The sequence below is a fragment of the Puccinia triticina genome, chromosome 6A, assembly GCF_026914185.1.
Source record: "Puccinia triticina chromosome 6A, complete sequence".
Lineage (NCBI taxonomy): Eukaryota > Fungi > Basidiomycota > Pucciniomycetes > Pucciniales > Pucciniaceae > Puccinia > Puccinia triticina.
In genome coordinates, this window is record NC_070563.1 from 4,266,050 (window position 1) to 4,287,502 (window position 21,453).

Below are 21,453 nucleotides of genomic sequence, written 5' to 3' on the forward strand. Positions count from 1 at the left end.
CTTTTGGGGCTTTGTTTTGTTATTGTACACTGCAACTTATACCAATGTGTGATAATTAAGGGAGTTGGAAGTTGATTCACATGAAATTATAACCCCATGGAATCATAAACTTCCAAGCTAAACAAGTTATGTGCCACCCAGACAGTCAAAGTAGAGCGATAATGTACATACATACATAAAGTGACATCACTTCCCAGCTAATAATGCTTTTTTTTCGATGATGTATATCTCTGAACAGAGTTTCAGAACAATATGGCAGCATCCAGAAAAAAAAACAAGAATGTGTGTCCAACAAGCCAATCCAGCCGGAGGAAGGCGACCCGGTGGGCATGGTGATTGAGCCCTGGAGAAGCCTGTGCATGCTCGGCGGGTGAAGCTGTGGGGTGCTGAGTGTGTGGGCGGGGGATGGTTCGTTCTGGGGGAGGCTGGATGTGTATGGTTTCGTCGATACAGGTCTCAGGGGGCTTTCCCTCCTGCCAAGCACGCCGAGAACAGCAGCTTGCCACAGCCTCCCCTGTACAAAGAAAGCCCTTCTTAAGCTGCGATTACGTATACCCAACACCCCACCCACCCACCCACACGCAAACTTATATCCTCTTCTCAACCACCCACACCCCCCCCAGAGAACCCAGCCAGGATGTTTGCAGGAGGCGGAGCGGATTCCGAGTCGGTGTTTTCGACGGACAGCCGGGCCGCCCGGCTGCACCGCTCCAAGTCGGCCGTCCAGCCATCCACCCGCCCCCACCCGCATTTCCAGGCCAGCAACCCGTTCCTCGACCCCGTCGAGGCCGCCGCCCGGGTCAGCTTGATTGAGGAGGAGTTCGGCTGGTCCGGCAGCGTCGGCGGGATCCGCGGCCGCGACGACCGACAGATCGAGCGCGACGTCGAGTACGAACGCAAGGTCTGTCCATCTCTCTCCCCCCCGGATAAACACACCTCCTGACACATCCGCATCCCCCACTCACCTATCTTCCATTCACACACACACACACACACACTGCCACTTAATGCATCAACTCACCCCGCACCTGTCTTCGATTGACCACAGATGGCCGAACGGACCCGGAAGCGACACGAGCGCAAGCTGGCCCGCCAGCAGGCGCTCAACCCCCCGTCGACGCCCACTGGAGGAGGCGAGCGGAGCCCGGGGCCGAAGCGGCCGGTGTTTGCGCCGACGGAGGGCGACATGCGGCGGGTGGACGAGCTGACGACCGGGGCGGCGGACACCAAGCCCTCGGGCGGCCTGTCGCCGCCGGCGGCCAAGCTGAACCGCGGAAAGAGTCTCCGGGACAAGGTCGAGGCCGCGCTCGGCCGCTGGAACTCCCTCGCCCCCGCCGCCGCCGCCAGCAAGAAGAACGCCCGCTCCCAGTCCGTCTCCGCCATCGACCATCCCAAGCCCTTCCCCAGCCCCCACCACCACCATCACTACGAGCCCCCGATGGTCGAGCGCAAGGAAGGCTTCGGCGCCCTCGCCCGGAGGATCTCCAAGAAGCTGACGATCGAGGACCAGGAGCGGCGTCGGCGAGAACGGCTGGAGCTAGCCTACGCTGGTCAGTCTCTGCTCGCCTGCCCATTTGCCCCCCGTAACAGATAAACTAAAGCGCTCAATTCGTTCGAGACATCCAGAGCCTCCAGTCTTGTCCCACACCCTCGTCGGCCCCGCCTCCCCCTTCCCCATGCGCCCCGCACTCTCCACCCTCGTCCCCGCCCCCCAGCTCAAGTACGGCGAGGCGCACACCGACTACTCGCTCAACCCCTTCCGCCGCCGCCAGACCACCTCTCATCCCCGCGCCCTCCCCGCCGACCCCCCTCAGGACCCCAAGCCCCGCTAGCTCGGCTCTTCGGCCCGCTCGCCCGCCGTCCGCTGCTCTCTCTCATACACCCTAACACTCCCATCGACCCCCTCATCCGCCACCGATCCCACACACACACGCACTCGCACACACCCCGTACCCCAAGACCCATCCACACACACACGTACAGGAAGCCGCCCGCAGCAGGCTTCCATCCCCTTCCCCGCGCCATCCAGCCTCATCCACGGACGTTTGTTCTTCTGTCTTTCCTCCTCATCTGCGCCGCTCTCGGCCCGCTGCCCTTGGCGCCTCTGTCCGTCGTCCCCTGCTTGCTCCGCCATACACACCCGTCCCCCGCGCCCGGCTGATCCGTAATATATACCCCGGCCGCGCGCCTGTTTCTTCGGTCCGCCCCGCGCTGCTGCCCATGCATGTCTCTCCCCACGTCTGCCTTGTCTGCGCCTGTCCAGCCCGACACACCCCATATATATATACCGTCTGCTTGCCCTACCCTTGTGATCGGAGCCCCCGTAGTGAGCACAGCCGCGGCCGCCCGCGCCCCCACACACTCGCACTCGGGACGCTGCCCGGCCTCGGGGCGCCGCAGCCCTGGCACGCACAAGCGTCTGCCGGGCTGCGACCCGCGCGGGCAAGAACACCCAGCTTGTTCGCCCCCCCCCCCCCCCCCCCCCCCCCCAGCCCCCACCCGGCTGCTAGAAGCTGAGCGAGAGGAGGCCGCGCCTCCGGAGCACGAGATGTGTAAGGCTGCTGCGCCTTGGATGCGCGTGAGTGTGCTTGATTGCGTTCAGGGCGTGTGAGAGGCGCCGAACCCTGCTAGGGCCCCAAAGGGCCTTCCGGGCACCCCAGCCGCTTGCACTCTGGCCACCGCAAGGGCCAGTGTGCGCGCCCTTCGTCTCAGGCCTTCCCTCGGAACTGCAAGTCGCGAATCTTTCGTCTGGATGCATGGGACGGCCGCGATTCGGATGGGGCTGCGCTTCGTCTCCGCACACGCATCCTGGCCGCCAACCTGCCCGCCCTGGTGCCACATCAAGGCGAGCACGTGGCGCTTGCAACTTAACACACGTCCCTCGCTTCGGAGGGCCCTGGTGCAGCCTGGGCTGGCGTGAACCCCTGGAGGGACTTCTGACTCAACTCCTCAAACTGGACTGAGAGCTTGAGGCGCGGTGGCAGGGAAAACCTTGCCCTCTCCATTGCCCCACCTTCCTGCAGGGAATCCTTTCCGCCAAATGGCCCGATTTTTCTCCAGCTTCCTGTGCTAGACAGAGGGCTAGGGGTTGTGTACCTTGCCGTCCATGAATTAGTGAAATTTGCATTTTTCCACGAGAGGATCCTGGGGCTCTTCTGCTTCTGCGACCTTTGCTCTCTATGCCTTATGCCGCCATAAATCCTGTGTTTAAGAAGTATCAACCACCTAGCTGAAGACATGCCCAGACTGCCTGCAAACCACACGCTCCGAGAGAGACGCTCACTAACACACCAGGGAAGGGCTATTGTTTCTTCAAAATATGCAGGAAAATCCCGCGGCAAAGGCTGGATGGATGCCTTCCTGAGAACGTTTCATGGTGTTGCAATTGGCCTGGCTGTTTGGGAGCTCAAAAGAGGCCAAAAAAGCCGCAAAACGCTCAAGCTCTCAGGCCGCCAACGGGACATTGCTCACAAGCCCCTCTTTCAGAGGATTGCTTTGCAAGGCGCCTTTGGTGTGCTGGGTCCCCCAGCCCCTGTGTCAGAATTCTGGCTTTCTTTTCCGCTCACATCCTCTTTCCTTTTCCATCACTAATGAGTGATGCACAACCCCCCCTTTTCAAATCATCATTTTCCATCACATTGTGTGATTTATCTATTTTGTCCATCAATAAGTTTTGAAGTTAGAGTTCTAATGTCTTCACTTTTCCATTGACAAGTGTCCATGCCTTCTTCCATGTGTTAATTTTATATTTGGCATATGTGCATTGTTTTCTTCCATCTCAAGTGAGATGTTTTGTTTGTTGTTGTATTCTAGGCCCCCTTTGTATCTTGCAAGGGGGCTCTCTAGTTATGACTTATATTTCTGCTTGCATACCAGGGGAGACTTTGACACACTCTCCAGAGAGTGCCAGAGTCTAATTTTATGTTTTTCTGGGTCAGATGTGGATTAGGAAATTATTGATAAATTCTTCAAAAGTCAATGGGAATTGTGTCAGAAGTGTTGTAGAATTGTCACAGGACCTTGCGCAATGTTGTACAGAACCATTTCATTCTCTAAGGATAAATTAATTACAACCTATAATGAAATGATAGCTACTCAATGCCCAATGATTAATCATTTATGGTGAGTTCCTGTTGATCAATTTCTCTATGTACACGGGGTCTTGCAAAATTTGAATGTGACTAGCTGGGGCTTTAATGGTTTTCTGACCAATTTGCACTTGTCATGGAGCTGTGAAAGGCCCCTCCAGTGACCTGTCACCCCAATGTTTGTGCATACAAAAAGATGACATTGGTGCAGTGGAAAACAGCTCACATGTATTTGCATGGAGACATTGGAAAACAAACAAACACAAAAACAACTCACAGGCTTATATGTGTTGAGAAGCCAGGATGTCTAGCTGAAATCTGGTACCGCACATTGAAAGATTTCAGACAACTTAAAGGGTATATTTCTCTAGTATAAGTATTTTGTATTTACAATTTTTGTTCTTTATATAAAAATAAACTGTTTTACCTTAAAGGCAGATAGTATCTGCTAGCTATCTTTTGCGGATATTTACGAGTTAATAATAACAATAAGAAATAGTTAAAGATAATTTGGTAATAGATGCGAACTTCTTTGCACGACCTGGGTAAGAAGGCTAGATTTTCTTTGATGTTGATTCGATTACAATAGGTGAGCTTATACGATTGATGAGGTTAAGGTTGTTTTGTTTATTGAGTGATTGTTGGCTTTGATGTTGTTAAATGGAAAGTAAGAGATCATTGGTTCTCTTTTCCTTAATCAACATCTTGATTGTTAACTCACTTTGAGTTCGACGATCACCGATGATCATTGTCATTAATGACGTCACTCTGCCAAGAGCTCTTTGCTCTTTTTCTGTTGCCAATCGATTGTTCTACATCAGAACAAGCCAAATCTACAACGTTAATGATAAATCATCATTTTAGTTTTATGTTTTTATTGTTTCTAACCTTGTGAGTATGTATACTTCATACAACTCACCTAGGTTGTTTCTCTTTTGAGAAAAATCCCCAGTAGACGAATTCCAACACACATCTCCAAGCTTGACTTGACTCACATTTTCACCCTATTGTCATCCTTTTTTGACTCAATTATAGATGATAACTGCCTTTCTTTTAGAGAAATATCCCAATTCAGATGGGCCTTTCACATCATTCCAACAGGGGTGTACATGTTGTGGATCTACGGGAAGCCCAACCTGAGATTTGCAACAACCTTGTATGCACCCACATGAGGGTGAAGATAGCAAAGTGAAAGCAATGACCACCTTCATGAGCATGTAAATAATATGAATTGAACACCAACAAGTCATCTCAATCAACAAACAGTTCAAATTGAATTATGATTTGATTGTGGCCATTTTGCCTTAGTGGTTTCAACTGTGTTCCAGTTGAGTTCCAGTTGACTTCTGCATGACTTCTGGATTTTTTATGGATGAATCCAGGATCAGTTTCAGATCAGTTTTGGACAAGTTCCAGTATTCTTACACTACTTTCACCCCAAAGGCATCCAGCACAGTTATGAAAATGGGGAGGGTATGGCACTCTCTGGGAGTGCATCAAAATCTCCCTGGTGAATTGTGTAATTGAAATAAAATCATCAACTCAGAGCCTTTTCTCCCTTGATCCACATCTTCAGCTCCTTGGTCCAATCCAAGCCCCTCTTTGATTGTCTCCCTTCTTTTCAACTCTTCTCCTTGGTGTGAAAATCTCTCACCCTGAGACAAGGGAATTGTGATAAGCTAGGTGGTGCTTAAGTTTGTCAGCAGGGTTTTTGAAAGGATGTTGAGCAGCACTATGGATGAATAGATGGACTGGCTGTGCTGGTGCAAGAAGCTCAGCTACAAGGTGGTGGCATGCATTCCTCTTTTTGGCCAAAAGCACACTTGTGCCCAAATGTTCTCTGGACACTCCAGCCAGAGTGTCCAATGGACAGAGGCTTTTGGTGTCCATCAGACACTCTTGATCAAGAGTTTCCAATGGACAGTGGCTTTGGTGTCCATTGGACACTCCATCTGAAGTGTCCAATGGATGGTAGAAGGTTTGGACCCTCAAGATGTCCAGAAGACACTCTTGCTCAATTAAAGATGGCAAACAAGTACCCAGGCAGTAGTACTTGGCACCCACTGGCAGGTACTCATCAGGGTGGCGGGTACCACCGCCGCAGGTGCCTGGTTTTGTGAGATTTTTAGGCTGGTACCTGGGTGGTGACTGGTGCAGTGGAAAAAGTAGAGGAGAACTGATGAGGTCTGATTACTTGATGTAGACTAGTAATTATAGGCTATCTACAAGTGATCAGATTGTGGTTGAGACAAAATGAATAAAAAATCAATTGGAATAAAAGACATTCATCAAGTCTAGTACTACTCAGGGTTCAAGGAGTACAAGGTGTGAGATAGTTGTACTATTAAACTTGATATAGGGGTTAGAAGGAAATTTTAGGCCCCGTTTGGAGCCAATATAATTGCGTGATATAATCTGGAAACTTGTGACATCTGATCAAGTTTTGGCGGACCTGATCAGATGTCAGATAGGATGTCATGCAAAAAAACTCATATATTGCCTGGATTATATCGGCTCCAAACGGGGCCTTAGATGTTTGGCTGAAAAAAGATGTACAAGACTGCTCAGATTGAGGACTACAACCTGGCACATGGGGCTTCAAATTGAAATTTGAGAGAGAGATGTAAATACAAAACTTGTGATTCTCTGCGTAAAACTTAAAGCCTTCAGGCAAAGAATGTTGTTAAAAGTGAGGAGTGACACATTTGTGATTTCCATCAAACTAGCCATGTGATAGTCCAAACCTTGTAGTTAGTCAGTAGACATTATATATCGGCGCGTGAGGTTCCGGTTTCTCTCCTCCACCGATTTGGAGGACCGGAACCGGAAGCGACGGTAGCTAACCGTCTTTGCATCGGGTCACCTTTATGCCCGTTTGGTTTCTCACAAATGTGACTTTAGTCCAAAGCCTCTCCTTCGGAAACGCTTTGCGCCTGCTCGGAGACGAAGTGCTCCTCTGCGTTGCACCACAAGATGCATTTTAAAAACAAAAAAGAGTGGTACACAGTAGAAGGGTAGATCGAACCCCTGAACTACTCACCAATTCTCTCCATGCACCCAACAAAGCATATTTGAGTTTCATTCCGTCGCTGCTTGTCTAATCAAACAGAGTGACTGAGCCTCGAGGACCTCAGTCGAGCTGGCTGAGGTTGGGCCTCCCTAAGATACTTAAAGAGGAGTGCATTTGTGGTCTTCCCTTTCATCACCAGCAACTCGTCCAGCACCAGACACACATCCACCCCACTCCACTACCCTTATACTACACCAGCTTCCCCCTTATCCTCAATAAACCTCTTTATCATGTTTACCAACAACGGCAACTCATTCTGCCGTTCTAGTGTGCTCTTCCCAACGGCTAGCACCAGCCAAAACCCCATGGCCGGCACCGGTCGTCCCCTTGCTAGCCCCCGGCAAAGAAGGGCGGCTCGCTGCTCCTCGTCGGCCCGGATCCCCTCCCGCCTTGCCCAGTCGATTGTGTTTGACCGGGACGGGCACGCGCAAGACGGCCCGGTGAGCGATGCCCACCGCTCACCCGCACCTCCGACCGTCACTCACTACGGCAACCCGATGTTGGGCGCCTACGGCCGGAACGCGGACTCGACGGACCGAGGCATCCAGGTTTATTCCGAGACGGCTTCTCCCCTCGCCCAGCCACCTTCCCCTCCTCATTCTCCCGAGCTGCCCTCGCAGCCCCCCTCAACCCCCACCTCTCCCTCCTTCTACCTCTACTCCCGTCCCTTCTACCCCAACCCCCCTGGACCTCACATCCGCTCTCCCCCCTCTCCCCCCTCTACCCCGCCCTCCTCTTCGGCCTCATCCGACTCCGACTCCGACTCCGACTCCGACTCCGACTCCGACTCCTACTCCTACTCCTACTCCGACTCCGACTCCGAGGAGTCACCCGAAGAATCTCCTTCCCCCCCGTCCGGCATCCCCCCTTCTCTCTTACCCGCTCCCAGGTCTGCGGCAGCGCCTGTCGCCGGCCCCAGCCGCCTCTCTGCGGCAGCGCCTCTAGCCCTCTCCAGCCAACGGCCCTTCCCTCGGCTAGAGGCGCTTTTTCGTGTAAGAGAAGCACCCGACGAGGCCGATTTGCCGGCCATCCCCAGCACCAATGCTCGGTCGAGGGAGGGGTCCGTCGACTCCACTTCCGCCCCCTCCACCGTGTTCCTTTCCCCGGCCTCCTCACCCGGGGGATCGACATTCGACCCCCGAGCCATCTTCCGGCCTGTTCCACCTGCCGCCAAACCTCGAGGCGCTCCGCGTGGGCTTCCGTCTGTCCGGGCATTCGTGCCAGCCAGCCAGACTCTCTCGGCACCGGCCGTCTCATCCGCGGGGCCATTCGCAGCCCGGACAGCCGGTGCTGCCACCCGTCGAGTCCCTTCTCGCGGGCTTCCATCCGTCCGGGACTTCGTGCCCGCCAACCCTCCTGCGCCCGCGCCATCCTCACGGCCATCTCAACCGGCCGACACCTCCGCGGGGCCAGGCGCATTCCAGGCGGAGCTTCCTGGATCCCGACAGCGATGGGAAGCTTCCGTTCTTTCGACGGGGGCTCAGCCGGACGCAGCAGGCGCCAGTTCGCCGTATGACGTTCTCTTGCAGCCTCTGGCCAACACACCTGCGGCAGCCTTCACCACCTCTGCGAGGGCTCCATCGGCCCTGGCAAGACGGAGGTCCCGGCCTGCTCGGTTGAGTGTCCGCTTCAACTTGCCTCCTGGCTCGAGCCGATTGCAGACTACCTGGGATCGAATTCAGGCTAGCTCTCGTCGAATACAGGCTAATTCTCGTGTCCTGCAAGCTCACTCGCGTCGCTTATTCCCTCCACCTCTGGCCCTGCCAGCGGTACCGACCACCTCAGCCGCGGCATCTCCTCCTCGCCGCCACATCCCCTCCCCTGAGTCGGCATCGACATACCTCGCCGAGGTGCCGCAGCGTGCCCCCGACTTCCCCCCTCCGACATCTCCCATGGCATCCCCCAATGCACCTCCTCGCTACTCGCTAGTGTCTCCCCAAGGGAGAACGTCACCGCGGGTGCCTCTGACCTTGAGTCAGTCGGCAGCAAGGTCTGTGCCTCTGGTCCGCGCCGCTTCCCCCTCCCCCTCCCCACTTCCCTCAAGTCAGTCGAGATCACTTTCTCTGCCTCCGGCACGCGCGCCTTCCCCTTCTCCACCGCCCTCCCCATTGCCGCATCCCTCTCCTTCGATCTCTCCGGCACGCTCCCTCCGGCATTCTCCGTCGCTCTCCCCGCCATTGGCTCTCTCTCCACCCGCTTCCCCGCCACCCACCGCCGTGCCTTCTTCACCGGTTTCTCCGGCACGCCCCCTCATCCGCTCTCCAGCTACTTCCCCGGCACCCACCGTCGTGCTCTCTCCTGGGATTTCCCCGCCACGCACCCTTGTGGTTTCTCCTCGGTCTTCCCCGGCACGCACTGCCGTGCCTTCTCCTTGGGCTTCCCCGGCACGCACTGCCGTGCCTTCTCCAGCGGTCTCCCCGGTACCCTCCTTCGTGCCCGCGCAGTCACCGGCTGCAAATGTCGAGGAGACGTCATCTCGGGAAATTGCGGTCGGACCGAGCACGAACCCGAGCCATTCGGGCTATCAAACCCGATCGAAGCGACGAAGAGAAGCCGAAGCTGCCACGGGCCCTGCCGCCAAGCGTCGTGAGACTGACCGTCCAGCAGCGAAGGGGAAGGGCAGAGCCCCTGTCAAGCGGCAGCCGAAGAAGCGGACCGCTGTCGATGAGGCTCCCGAAGCCAGCTCAAGTCGGCCCCGGAAGATCGCGAAGGCCAGCCCCAAGGGCGAGCAGGACGAGGAAGCCGAATCGAAGGTGAAGGCCAAAGCTCCGGCGAAACGGCAGCCGAAGAAGAAGCAAGCCAGCTCAAGTCGCCCTGGGAAGGCCGCGGAGGCGAGCACGAGGGTCAAGCGGGAAGAAGACCCGGGCCAGGCGGCGTTGGTTCGTCGGAAGGCGGGCCGTCCGGCGGGCGCAGGCAAGCGGAAAGCCGCCACCAAGAAGACCGACGCCGAACCAACCAGGACGAGTGCCAGCCGATCGGCGGAAAGCGCAGGAAACGGGGAGCGGACCTCACCTGCTTTGCGATACTTCACCCGATCCAAAGGAAAACGGGGCCCTTGAGTGCCATCCCTTTGATGTGCTCTGATCGAAACAAAAGGTGGGATGGGGTTGTCCGTACTACGAAGCGACTTCATTCGTTTCTACTCTTTCTCTATAACCATCTTCTTTCTTTTCTCCTTTTCTTCCCTCTCTCTACTTTCTTTCTCTTCATCACCGCAACAAGTCCCACATGTCTCCACTCAGGCCATATCCTGTTTTTGTTTCATGATGTTTTAGATATGATTGTATATACATAACACGCATTAGTTTTATAGTCCGGTATCTGTAATCCACAGCAGAAGAGCCAAAGCTGGCAAGTGATTCGTCGAAGTCTAAGGCAAAGAAGGATAAGGGCCAGCAGAAGAAGTGATTACCCCTATTGAACATGCAAGTTCAAGTGCTCTGAAAGGGCCCCTAACTCACATCCCTGCCTCACTCCATTCTGCAGAGCCTTGCTTTCTTACACATTCCTATCTTTATCTTCATAGTGCAGACTTCTCAAGCCCATCAAGAATATCCTGTTGAATATCTGGCCTCTGCCATCTCTTGATTTTTCTGCCTCTTTGCTTTTACTCTTGCACTTCTGCTTGGATGCTTTCTCAATATCCTGCAAAGTTATCATATTTTTTCTATCCTATCAGTGTTTTCTTTTTTTTTTGAATATAGAGTATATGTCAGCCAGTCAGACAATTGTTCATGTGTCTACAATTTCAAGTCATTTAACCCAATTATGACTCAGGACTACCTTAAGACTGAACTTGAGCTTATGTAAGCTCTTGAGTTCAAGTCCTCCTGTTATCTTATATTATTACTCTTGTTACAATATCTACTAAACTATATGATTTCACACTTATTATGCATTTTCCGTACAGAAAGAGAATACTTTAGAATCTCTCTATGTATTTATTCCAAGTTAGATTATTTAAGCACAAATTGATTCTTATTTCTCCATGGATTTGGAGTTGAGGATCTCATCAGAGCCTTGACTTGAGGGGCTCAAGATCCTGTAATACTTAAAGCAACAGTGGGTCAGCTATGCTAACCATAGCTGTTAGCATAGCGTAGCGCAGCGCAAATACGCTATTGTTTAGCGTCGTGTTAGCACAATTGCGCGCATCTGCGCTAACGCTACGCGTACAGGGTGCAAAGCTATTTTAGCTTTTAGCGTAGCATTAGCGCAGATTTGCGCAATGGCGCTAACGCTAAGCACGCAGGGCGCAAAAGAGTGTTTGCTACGCTGCGCTACAGCACTTTTTGAGGCAAAAAAGGCCTTTTTTCCGCTAAAAGCGCCTCAGTGCAACGTAGCAGCTGTAGTGTAGCGCTAACGCTAAACAAAAATTGGCGTGCTGTTAGCGCTGCTGAAAATTAGCGCAGCGTAGCGGCGCTAACAGCGCGCTAACACTATTCAAAAAAGGCCAGCGCTTTTTGCCGCTCCGCTAAACGTTAGGGCTAAAATAGTGTAGTTTAGCTTAGTGGCCCACTGTTGCTTAAAGGGGGGATATTTCCCGCTCAGAGATTACCATACAATCCCTCCAACCTTACTTCATATTACAAATGTTGATATTGTGTATTAGCATCACTCTATGTAGTATCCTTCTAATCTATACACCCACAACATCTTAGCATATATTGTACATGTATATAGCCTAGTTGTTTCCTTGTTTTTTTCTCTCTCCTCACTGAACAATGATTATATCTTGACTGACTGTTCTTGGACTTTGTCCTTGACATCTTGTCAAACCTCTCTTAGCTTTGTGTCACCCAAGTTATGCTCAACAACAAAGTGGGTGGGGTGCTAAAAATCCTTAACCTTCCTGTTCCTTCTACCTCCATCCTCTATTTGAGTATCTTCCCTAGACACAGGTGGGTGTCATAACCCCTTCATTATTGAATCAAAGTGCCTTTAAGAGCCTGAAGGAGCAACAGCACCAGGCTTGGTTTTCCACTCTGCTTCCTAGCATTGAGTAGGGTTTTCTCCCACTGGCCTACCAGATATAGTGTGACCCATAAAACCATCAACTCCAATTCATGTGAGAGACCAGAGCTGAAAGTATATGCACTTGCAATTCCTTTCATTTCTATGGTTTATAATAATGCATTACTTGCATAACTTTGCAATACCAGTTCTTTTTGTTTTTTGTAAAGATGGCAAACAGGTACTCAGCAAGCTGTTATATGTATGATTGCTCACCAAGAGGAATCCACTCTTGGAGAGATTCCTCTCTTGATGGCAGGTACATACCTTTGAAAAAAAAAATTGCCTGCGGTACCCGCCAAAAAGGCCTAAGTACTGCCACAACAGATGCCAAGTATGGGTACGGGTTTCTGTTTTGAGCAAAAAAAAGCAGGTGGTACCCGCAAATGCGGCAGGTATCTGGGTGCTGATTGCCATCTTTATGCTCAATAGTGTCTGATGGAAGATCTTTTCTGATGTCCAACTGATGGTCTCAAGAGATGAGAATCACTTGGATACTTATATCTGGTGTCTGCCATGCATCCTCTGGATGCTCCTCATATAGAAACATCGGTGGGAATTGGGATGCAAAGTATTTCCAGGAATGCACCCTGTGGTGTAGATCTGAAAAATTAGGGAGATTCGCAGTTGGTCAGTTGCAACTTGTTACTTGCATCAATAATGGGCCACTACAATAGGCTACACTATGGGCCAATATCCATTATTGTATCTGAATTTATTTGGCCAGACAAATGGGGTATTGTTATCCCCAATTGTAGCCCAATACACTGGGTGTTATTTTATCCAAATCTTCTCCTTGAAGATCTTGGGTATTGTTATCCAGGATACACTCAAAAATACACTAATAGTGTTTTTTTTTTTTTTGGATAACAAGATTTCACTGACAGTTAGTGTATCATAGTTAGAATTTTCTACACTACAGTATCTGTTATTTCATGGTTTTTAGCTTCTAGAAGAGGTTCTGTAAACCCCACACCTTGTGGGGTTTCACAATTTTCCATAAGCCATGGAGAGTACTTATTTGCCTCCTGCTAATTCCCTAGTCTAGCAGAGAGATTTCCTCTCTCCTGGCTAGGTAAGCTATTTTCCATTCTTCTCATTTAGTTGTACTTACCAGAGAGAGCTTCCATCTCTCCCAGCTAGATACCTGCTATGCAGCCCCTATGTTGGTAGTAGAATCTTTGGCTTTTGCCTTTTCCTTTGTGCCAAAGACAATCAGTGAAGGTCTTAAACAGAGTCCTTACATATTCTCAAAAAATTATGTTCTAGATTTCTTTTTTTTTGCAACTCAAAACCAACATTTATACCAGAAATATCAACACACTAACAGTAATTTTCTTATCAATTGCAGAGATAAACTAACAGTGATTAGGGGGGTTCACAATTGGAATTTAAAAAACTTTGGAGCTAAATTTAAGGCCCTTATGAACAAAATTTTAAAAATTTGGTAAAATGCACAGCAGCATGTGATACTGGTCAGTCAGTCCAATTGACCGATTTTTCAAAAAAAAATGTTTGTAAACACCTCAACATGTGTCCTAAAGCTTTGTGAATTTCAATTGTGACCCCCCCTATTGTATTAGTTCTCAAGAATAACAATGGATAACAATTATAAAAATAGGATTTTTTTATTGTTGACCTGACATATTTCAGCAACACTAACCATACAATAAAAGCAAAAAAGAATCACATCAAAATCTTCTTGTTATTGTCAGAAAGGATAACAGTATTAATTGTGTAATGAAGTGAAAACAAAAGCTGAAAAAGTGCATGCAAGCCAAATTGTATGACACCCCCAAGCCTGATTGAATGTTTTTTTTGAAATTTGATGTTCAAGAAAAGCCTTGAACACTGACTTGCAAAAGTAGTACATGCAAGTTGTGCCTGGCCAACTTTGAATCCCCCTATTCACTACACTAACAATACAGTTACTAGGGGGTTTCAAAGTTGGCCAGATGCAACTTGCATGCACTTTTGCAAGTCGGTGTTCAAGTTCATTCTTGAACACCAAGTTGCAAAAGTGCATGCAAGCCACACTGTACCACACCCTCTAAGCCCGCTTGAATGTTCTTTTGAAATTTGGTCTTCAATAAAAGCCTTGAACACCAACTTGCAAAAGTGCATGCAAGTTGTGCATGGCCAACTTTGAATCCCCTTAGTGTATCAGCCCACCATTCTTTTCATCCACCTTTGCAAGTTGATGTTCCAGGCTTTTCTTGAACACCAACCTTCAAAAACACATTCAAGAAGGCCTGTGGGGTGAAGTAAAATTTGACATGCATGACCTTTTGAAACTTGGTGTTCAAGATCTGACTTGAATGCCAACTTGCAAAAGTGCATGCAAGTTGCACTAGGCCAACTTAAAAACCCACTATTGTATGGGGGTGGAATGAGTCTTCTGAGACAGCAACCTTGCTGGTTTGTCAAATCAGGTGGGCAGTCCACAATAATTTTGACAAAGGGGTGACTTTATTTGTTTCAATATCCAGCTCCACTCCCATGTTTTCCATCTTTTTTCAATGTTCTCCATTATCTTGTCAACCTTTTTTCCCAATTGCATCCTTCTTCATTTCCACTGCATCTTCTTTCTTTGCACGCCCCTGGGCATTTTGGTTGTGTACCTCGGCTTTTTTTTTTGGCGGAGACACAAGAGCAAAAGGCCGAGGAGCGCGAAAAAGAAAGACGATGCATTGGAAAAAGGTCAACAAGATAGAAAAGATGGAGAACATATAGAAGATGGGCAACGTGGAAAATGATCAACTAGGTTATTGAAATTTACAGAGGACAAAAACAACACTCCCTTGCAAGATTAAAGATGATGAAGATTAAAAGTTCAAAAGTTCAGTTTGTTTTTACACAGGAAAGATATTGGTACAAAGAGATGGAAGTAAAACCCCGGCGAGTCGACCTCAATCACTTGAATAGCCCGCCAAGCTTGCAAGGGGCTTTTTAGAACTTTCGGCAGTAGGGACAGGCTGCCCCTTAGACGATCCAGCCATGGGAAGAGAGGTGGTGTGAGGGTTTGCTCGAGCCATTGGTCGCCGGGATACCAAGGAACCGGTGCGAATTGAGGCGAGTTTTTTCTGCCGACTGGGAGCCAATTTTTGTTTGAGGTCAGCCAATTGAGCAGCTTTTGGCGGGAGCCCACTGTGGGAGCGGATCGGCGGCAGACCACGTTCGGCACTGAGTCGAGAGCGCTTTGCTTCCACTTCAGCCCTGTGAGTATCGATCAACCGACGAGCTTCCTTCGCATGTTCTTGGTCAGATGGGTCATCCTCTGCCCCCTCGATAAATTTCAGCCCAGCCGGTAGAGAGTATTTCGATCGCAACTGATCATCCCCGCGCGATTTGGTGATCAGCTCGGCCTTCTCTTTCCGGAACGTCTTTCGCAGTCGCTGGCTTAGGGCTTGAAATTGGCAGACATAGGGCCAGAGAAAAGTGTGAATAACGGCTACTCCTGAGACGTTCTGATGGGGAGGAGACATACCGAATGGATCTGAGTTTCTAGCTTCGCTAAACTCCATGAGTTCCTCGAGCCTATCTTTAGTTTCTAGGGCTGCAAGTTTATCGCTTGTTTTTTTCTCCACTTGAGCAAACGCATCCGGTGGTTCACCATCCTCCTTGCCTGTCGGGAACATCATAGCAAGTCAGCAAAAACGGCATGACGAGGATGAAGAGCTCCAAACGTCTTACGATTCAAAACAATCCCGCCATTTTCTTCCTGATCCCACTCCTCATGCTTCTGCCTTGCTCCACTCTCAACAACATAACGGGTGTTCTAAATAGTAGGAAGGTTAGACTGCGGCAGCGTAAGGTCAAATTGATTGATGGTTACCTGGGGATCAGTTCGAATTTCAAACCCTGAATAAACAAATTCGCCAGATGTTAAAATCAATAGGCAGAGCGTTAGATGTAGCTTATGTGACGAAAAGACGATAGCTGTGCACTTACAGTTCCCACAAAGATGACATTTGCACCGGAAGCTATAGATGGGGGTTGTGTAATACATTCCGACCTTCTTCTTCTCGGCATTGTAGCTTTTGAACACCAGTATGTTCGTCATTCGTGGATCACAAACGGTCCTCATAGTTCCCCAGTGAGCTCAGAGGCAACATTCTGGGGGATGAAGGATAACACGAACCGAACGCCCATACCGATGTGGGCCTCACAGCTCCCACACCAGATATTGAATGGTAATTCGAATCGAGTGATCAGGATCCCTTTATCAAGTTTGCGGGCTCTGTCTCCCAGCGCATGTTTGCCGTGGTAGTTGTTGAGCGTATCGTGCGTCTTCGGATCGAAGTCGGGCGGGAAGTACCGATTGAAGCCTTGCATGGTTCCTGCTTTTCGTGCGGTTTGGCTGAAGCTGGAGGAACTGCGAGGTGTGGTAAACTTGGCAGAGAGTTTAACCTCCGTGGCCGCGGGGCGCGCACGCCTCCCTCCCGCGCACCGCACGCCCCCACTGCCCGCAGCGGCGATGCAGAGCTGGAAGCTGGCAGCTCCGTTGCTTTAAAATACTTCACGCAGTCCCTGTTCCGAGCGAACGTGGCACAAGTCCTCGCCTGCTGGGGGGAAAGGCGTGAATTGCCTCGCATGAAGTGCGACTTCCCGTTGTGAGACAGAGACTCTGCGGGGCCTTTGGGGCACTCAGAGGCTTTTTGGGTCCTGATCAGGGACCAGGATAAGAGCAACATAAGCTCCGTTCACGATGCTCTCATCCCGAGATTGAAATGCTCCAGCGCTGTACACGTGTCCCGGTGTTCCAGTGACCACGATATAGCCTCGTCGAATCATCATTGCCCAGTGACTGTACATCTGCTGATGCTATCCTCATCGAAGTCGAAACCGCCGAGAGGCTTGCACATGGCCAAGCTGAGCGGTGCTTTCACTGAAATCTGCCGGCAGAAACAGCTGGTGTGCATACCAGATGTCTTACCAGTCGTACCGAGTCATCATTTAGGCACCCGCAGTGGAGGCATTTTGACCCATGAACCCTACGAGTCTCAACGTCTGCGATCCAATCAAACAGTTAGTTTACAGCTCATGAAATCAAGTCGGTACTCATACAACTCGTAAAAGAAACATTCAAGTCCTCGGTGCTCCCAGAACTGACGGCAGGAGTCGGCACTAAAGTAAAGGTCAGAACCACAAGGGGTTCCTTTCCCCGCCTTACTTTCGATAGCTTAAAAATTTACCGCAACTTCCATTTAAATATCATTATATCCTTGGTTTATTGCACCCGATTCTCTTATAGCTCTGTCATCCACTATTATGCTTATCAAGCGTTTGATTTTCGCATACCTCTTCACCTTTCCCTTGGGTGAATGTAATCTTGGTCAAGAAGCGAGGGAGATGGCTACAATAGGCTCTCATGGTATGGATGGCGGCCCGAGAGCTACCGCCGAGGGTCTGGGCTTGCATGGTGCCAATCACGACTCGGCTCATCTAAAGGGCGGTTTGCATGCATCGGATGGACACTCTGATTCGGAAGACGACATGCCTAATTTACTAGAAATGGCTAAAAACGAACCTCCAGATGCCCACGGAGATGTCATGGATCGGATGGCTGCCAATGCACGATTCGAACTACCCTACTTACCCCATCCAGACGAATGGAGAATCAAGACTTGGTGGGTTGAAAACTGTCACCCTCTAGGGAGAAAAATGCGAGCAAAAGCCGTCGCAGGGCTTAGTATTTTATTCTCGCCTTTGGCGCTTTTGAAATCAGTTTCCAAACCACGATATGCTCCAATGCTACTCCACAGAATAAGTGAGTACTAGAATCACAGAGAAGCAATTTGAACTAGTCCTTAATTGATCTTCATCTGCTGTTTTGATGTGGTTGTTCATCAAATTTATAGTACGCGAGCCAATTGGAGTTTGGGAAAAACCAAAGCCTAGTGAGAATTCCTAATCATGTTGGGCTGGCCATCAAGAAGTCTGTATTTTCTAACTTTTCAAATCATATGTTCGAATTATGTAGGCTTTTTTTCAGTACTCAAAGAATCCTGGCTATCCTGGTGGTCATGGTTGCAAAATAAACTTAGCTTTGGTTCCAAAAAAGTAAAGAAACCTTCGACGTCCGGGCCAAATCCCAACGAACTTCTCAAAAAACTCAGAGGGCCTGTCAAAGAGGAAGGTGCCGGAAAGCAGCTGGAAGAACCTATAAATCATCACGAGTCAGCGACCAATGAGGGAGGTGAGCACCCCAAAGAACCTAAAGATCACGGAGATCCTGGCAATGGCCAAGCTGCCGAAGGCCACCTCAACGAAGCCGTTAAGCCGAAGCAGTCTGAATCAGGGACACCTAAACACGTTGAGGGCAATGTCGAAGATGCCGAAATTCATCCGCAAGAACCTATCAAAAACCAAGAATCACCTGCTAATGCGCACGGGGAAGGTACCGAGGCGCACCCCAAAGGAGCTAAGGAACACGAAGAACCTACCAATGAGGAAGGTGCGGAAGACCCCCTCAAAGAACTTATTAACCCTCCGGAGTCCAAATGGCGAACACCTGAATTTCGTGAGCATGCATATCCCTTTATATGTTTTACAAAGTAAAGATGCTTAGTCAACTGAAACACAAACCTTTGAATTTTATTTTGGTTTCAAAATCAGCACCGATATTTTCTAAAGATCCTGTGGTGGCAGAATCATACATCTTAGGAGGAGAGATTAAGAGCATAAAAGAGAAGCACGAATCCTTGGATCCAATCCAAGGAAATGAACATTCCTCGGATCCAATCAAAGAGAATGAACATTCCTCGGATCCAATCAAAGAGAATGAACATTCCTCAGATTCAATCAAGGAGAATGGCCATTCTTCAGATCCAATCAAAGAGAATGGCGAATCCTCGGACCCAATCAAAGAGAATGGCCATTCCTTGGATCCAATCGAAGAGAATGGCCATTCCTCGGACCCAATCAAAGAGAATGGCCATCCCTCGGATCCAATCAAGGACAATGACCAGCCCTTGAATAGAATCAAGAATGAACTCATGAGCAGACTGTATGGTGGCAATCCAGCTAGTAAATTTTCAGGCGATATGGCTCAAACCTTGAAGGACTATGTCACATCTGACGAGCATCTTTTGATACTTGAGCGACTTTATCAGAGGAGAAACGAACTTTTACATGTGCACGGAAAGATGCAAGCACTTACCAACCGTGTGGTTTCTGCCTTGGGAGGAGAAGACGCAACTAGCGATACTTTTAAACAAATTATTCAGTATCACAAAAAAATCAATTCTGAGGAGCATAGAATTGGAGACCCGGAAAGGAAAGCAGACCCATCTCTGTATCGCAAATATACCACGACACTTACCTTGGCACAGCTTGATCCTGGTCAGTCCATCTGAAAAAAATCTGTGTTTTTTGCACTTGCTGATTTTCCTCACATCTATTCTCTATGATTGACAGCGGCATACAAGATGCATCTGTCACCACTGTTGTACCTAGAAGAAGTGACTCGCCGTTTGGAAAGAGATTCAATAGTTGGACTCCAAAAAGCCAGCGGTTACATTGGCAGTACACCAAGACTGGAAGTGTTGAGGTCGGCAGCGAAAGAGGTAGAAGAATACGCAAATCTATCTCGAGAGGTCGACATGCTCCAGAATAAAGCAATGAATTTGAGAGATCACATCCCATCTTTTACCAAAGCCCAATTTCAAGATGCACGTTACATAAGAAACAAATTTAAGGAGTTGTTAACCATTGACGAAGAGGCGTTAAATCCTAAAAGATTTGTTAATAAAACTCCAGCGGAAAAGAAAAACTAATCCTGATGGTTTAGCCCATTCTTATTCTCTTGATAAGAACCTTCTTGCCCCTTCTAATTCATAAAATACTTATCTTGTATACTTTTTTTACTTTTCAAGTTTTGTTTTTCTTCTTGGTGATGGCATCATTCATTACAGGCTGAATATTCTTTCAATTACTCAACATTGTCTCATTTGGTTATTTTTTTCATTCTTGATCCTTCTCAATATGATAGGTTTTGAATCCAAATATGGTCTCCTTATCCACATGAGATACACTTCAAGGATAATTAAATTTCCCAAAAAAAATACTCAAAGTTTGAGGTTGGGAAAATAATTGAAAAAAAATCACTCTGTACTGAAAAAAATGCAAACTGAGCGTGCTCAGCCAAAAAAATAAAAATGTGTCAGACTGAGTAAAAAACAAGGGGGCACATTTTTGGGGTGGTTTGTTGGATGGGCCTGCACAAGGCCCACATGGGCCCCTAACAGGCCCGTTGGGCCCATTGAAAAAGTAGTATTTGTTTGGAATTCCCATGCTCTGCTAAAATGTGAAATGGGTCAAACTGAATAAAAAACATGGGGGTACATTTTTGGGGAGATTTTTTGGACGGGCCTGAATGAGGCCCACATGGCCCCCACAAAGCCCACTGGGCCCATTGAAAGAGTAGCCTTGGTCAAGAAAGCATATGCTCAGCTAAGAAATAAAATGTGTCAGACTGAGTAAAAACCCTAGGGGCATATTGTTGGGGAGGCTTTTTGGACGGGCCTGAATCAGGCCTGTATGGGCCTGCATCAGGCCTGTACGGGCCAACAGGGTTCCAAAAAAAAGGAAAGGGCCTGGACATACATTCTGTGAGTGCACAAATGTCATACAGATGTCAGAAGCCCTTCAATATCTTCTGTTGATTAGTGGTCAATTGGTGCTGCTCTGAAACATCATATGGGCATTCTTAACCAAGACTACTTCTGGGTTGGCCAAACCAGCTTTGGGTGGGCCCTGACGGGCCTGATGCAGTTCTGTCAATAAGCCCTCCCCCAAAGTGTGGCCCCATGTTTTTTACTCAGGTTGACACATTTTTGTTTCTTAGCTGAGCATAGGCATTCTTGACCAAGGCTACTCTTTCAATGGGCCCAGTGGGCTTTGTGGGGGCCATGTGGGCCTCATTCAGGCCCGTCCAAAAAATCTCCCCAAAAATGTACCCCCATGTTTTTTTATTCAGTTTGACCCATTTCACATTTTAGCAGAGCATGGGAATTCCAAACAAATACTACTTTTTCAATGGGCCCAACGGGCCTGTTAGGTGTGAGATTATGGTCTCAGGGGACCGGCATTCTTCTCATAAATTGAGAAGAATGCCGCGAGCCAAAACAGCTGTGGAAGATGGTAAGCAAAGCAAACCCTTCCGCAGTCCAAGCGCAGAGCGGCTGATGTTGGAAAAACTCTGTTTACACCTCTGGTGCTTACAGGTCCAACGGAAGCAAGCGGCAAGACTCGGCTCGAGGAAAATCCCGACCAAAAGTC

At 49.2% G+C, this 21,453-nt stretch overlaps 4 protein-coding genes across 4 annotated transcripts; 3 read left to right on the forward strand and 1 right to left on the reverse strand.

Moving 5' to 3' along the window:
- Positions 1–637: 637 nt before the first annotated feature.
- Positions 638–1,832, forward strand: PtA15_6A514 (uncharacterized protein; the record flags this gene model as incomplete). The annotated part of the gene is made up of 4 exons (XM_053170228.1): positions 638–901; positions 1,049–1,550; positions 1,627–1,652; positions 1,716–1,832. 4 exons carry the CDS (start codon positions 638–640, stop codon positions 1,830–1,832), a joined length of 909 nt encoding a protein of 302 aa, XP_053021440.1.
- Positions 1,833–7,388: 5,556 nt separating this feature from the next.
- On the forward strand, positions 7,389–10,217 carry PtA15_6A515 (uncharacterized protein; the record flags this gene model as incomplete). Its single annotated transcript, XM_053170229.1, has 3 exons — positions 7,389–7,821; positions 8,059–9,886; positions 9,962–10,217. 3 exons carry the CDS (start codon positions 7,389–7,391, stop codon positions 10,215–10,217), a joined length of 2,517 nt encoding a protein of 838 aa, XP_053021441.1.
- Positions 10,218–15,080: 4,863 nt separating this feature from the next.
- On the reverse strand, positions 15,081–17,127 carry PtA15_6A516 (uncharacterized protein; the record flags this gene model as incomplete). Its single annotated transcript, XM_053170230.1, has 7 exons — positions 15,081–15,577; positions 15,659–15,796; positions 15,865–15,949; positions 16,007–16,032; positions 16,123–16,208; positions 16,313–16,678; positions 17,108–17,127. 7 exons carry the CDS (start codon positions 17,125–17,127, stop codon positions 15,081–15,083), a joined length of 1,218 nt encoding a protein of 405 aa, XP_053021442.1.
- Positions 17,128–17,442: 315 nt separating this feature from the next.
- Positions 17,443–19,949, forward strand: PtA15_6A517 (uncharacterized protein; the record flags this gene model as incomplete). The annotated part of the gene is made up of 6 exons (XM_053170231.1): positions 17,443–17,801; positions 17,900–17,941; positions 18,033–18,071; positions 18,219–18,694; positions 18,790–19,515; positions 19,591–19,949. 6 exons carry the CDS (start codon positions 17,443–17,445, stop codon positions 19,947–19,949), a joined length of 2,001 nt encoding a protein of 666 aa, XP_053021443.1.
- Between the last annotated feature and the right edge of the window lie 1,504 nt (positions 19,950–21,453).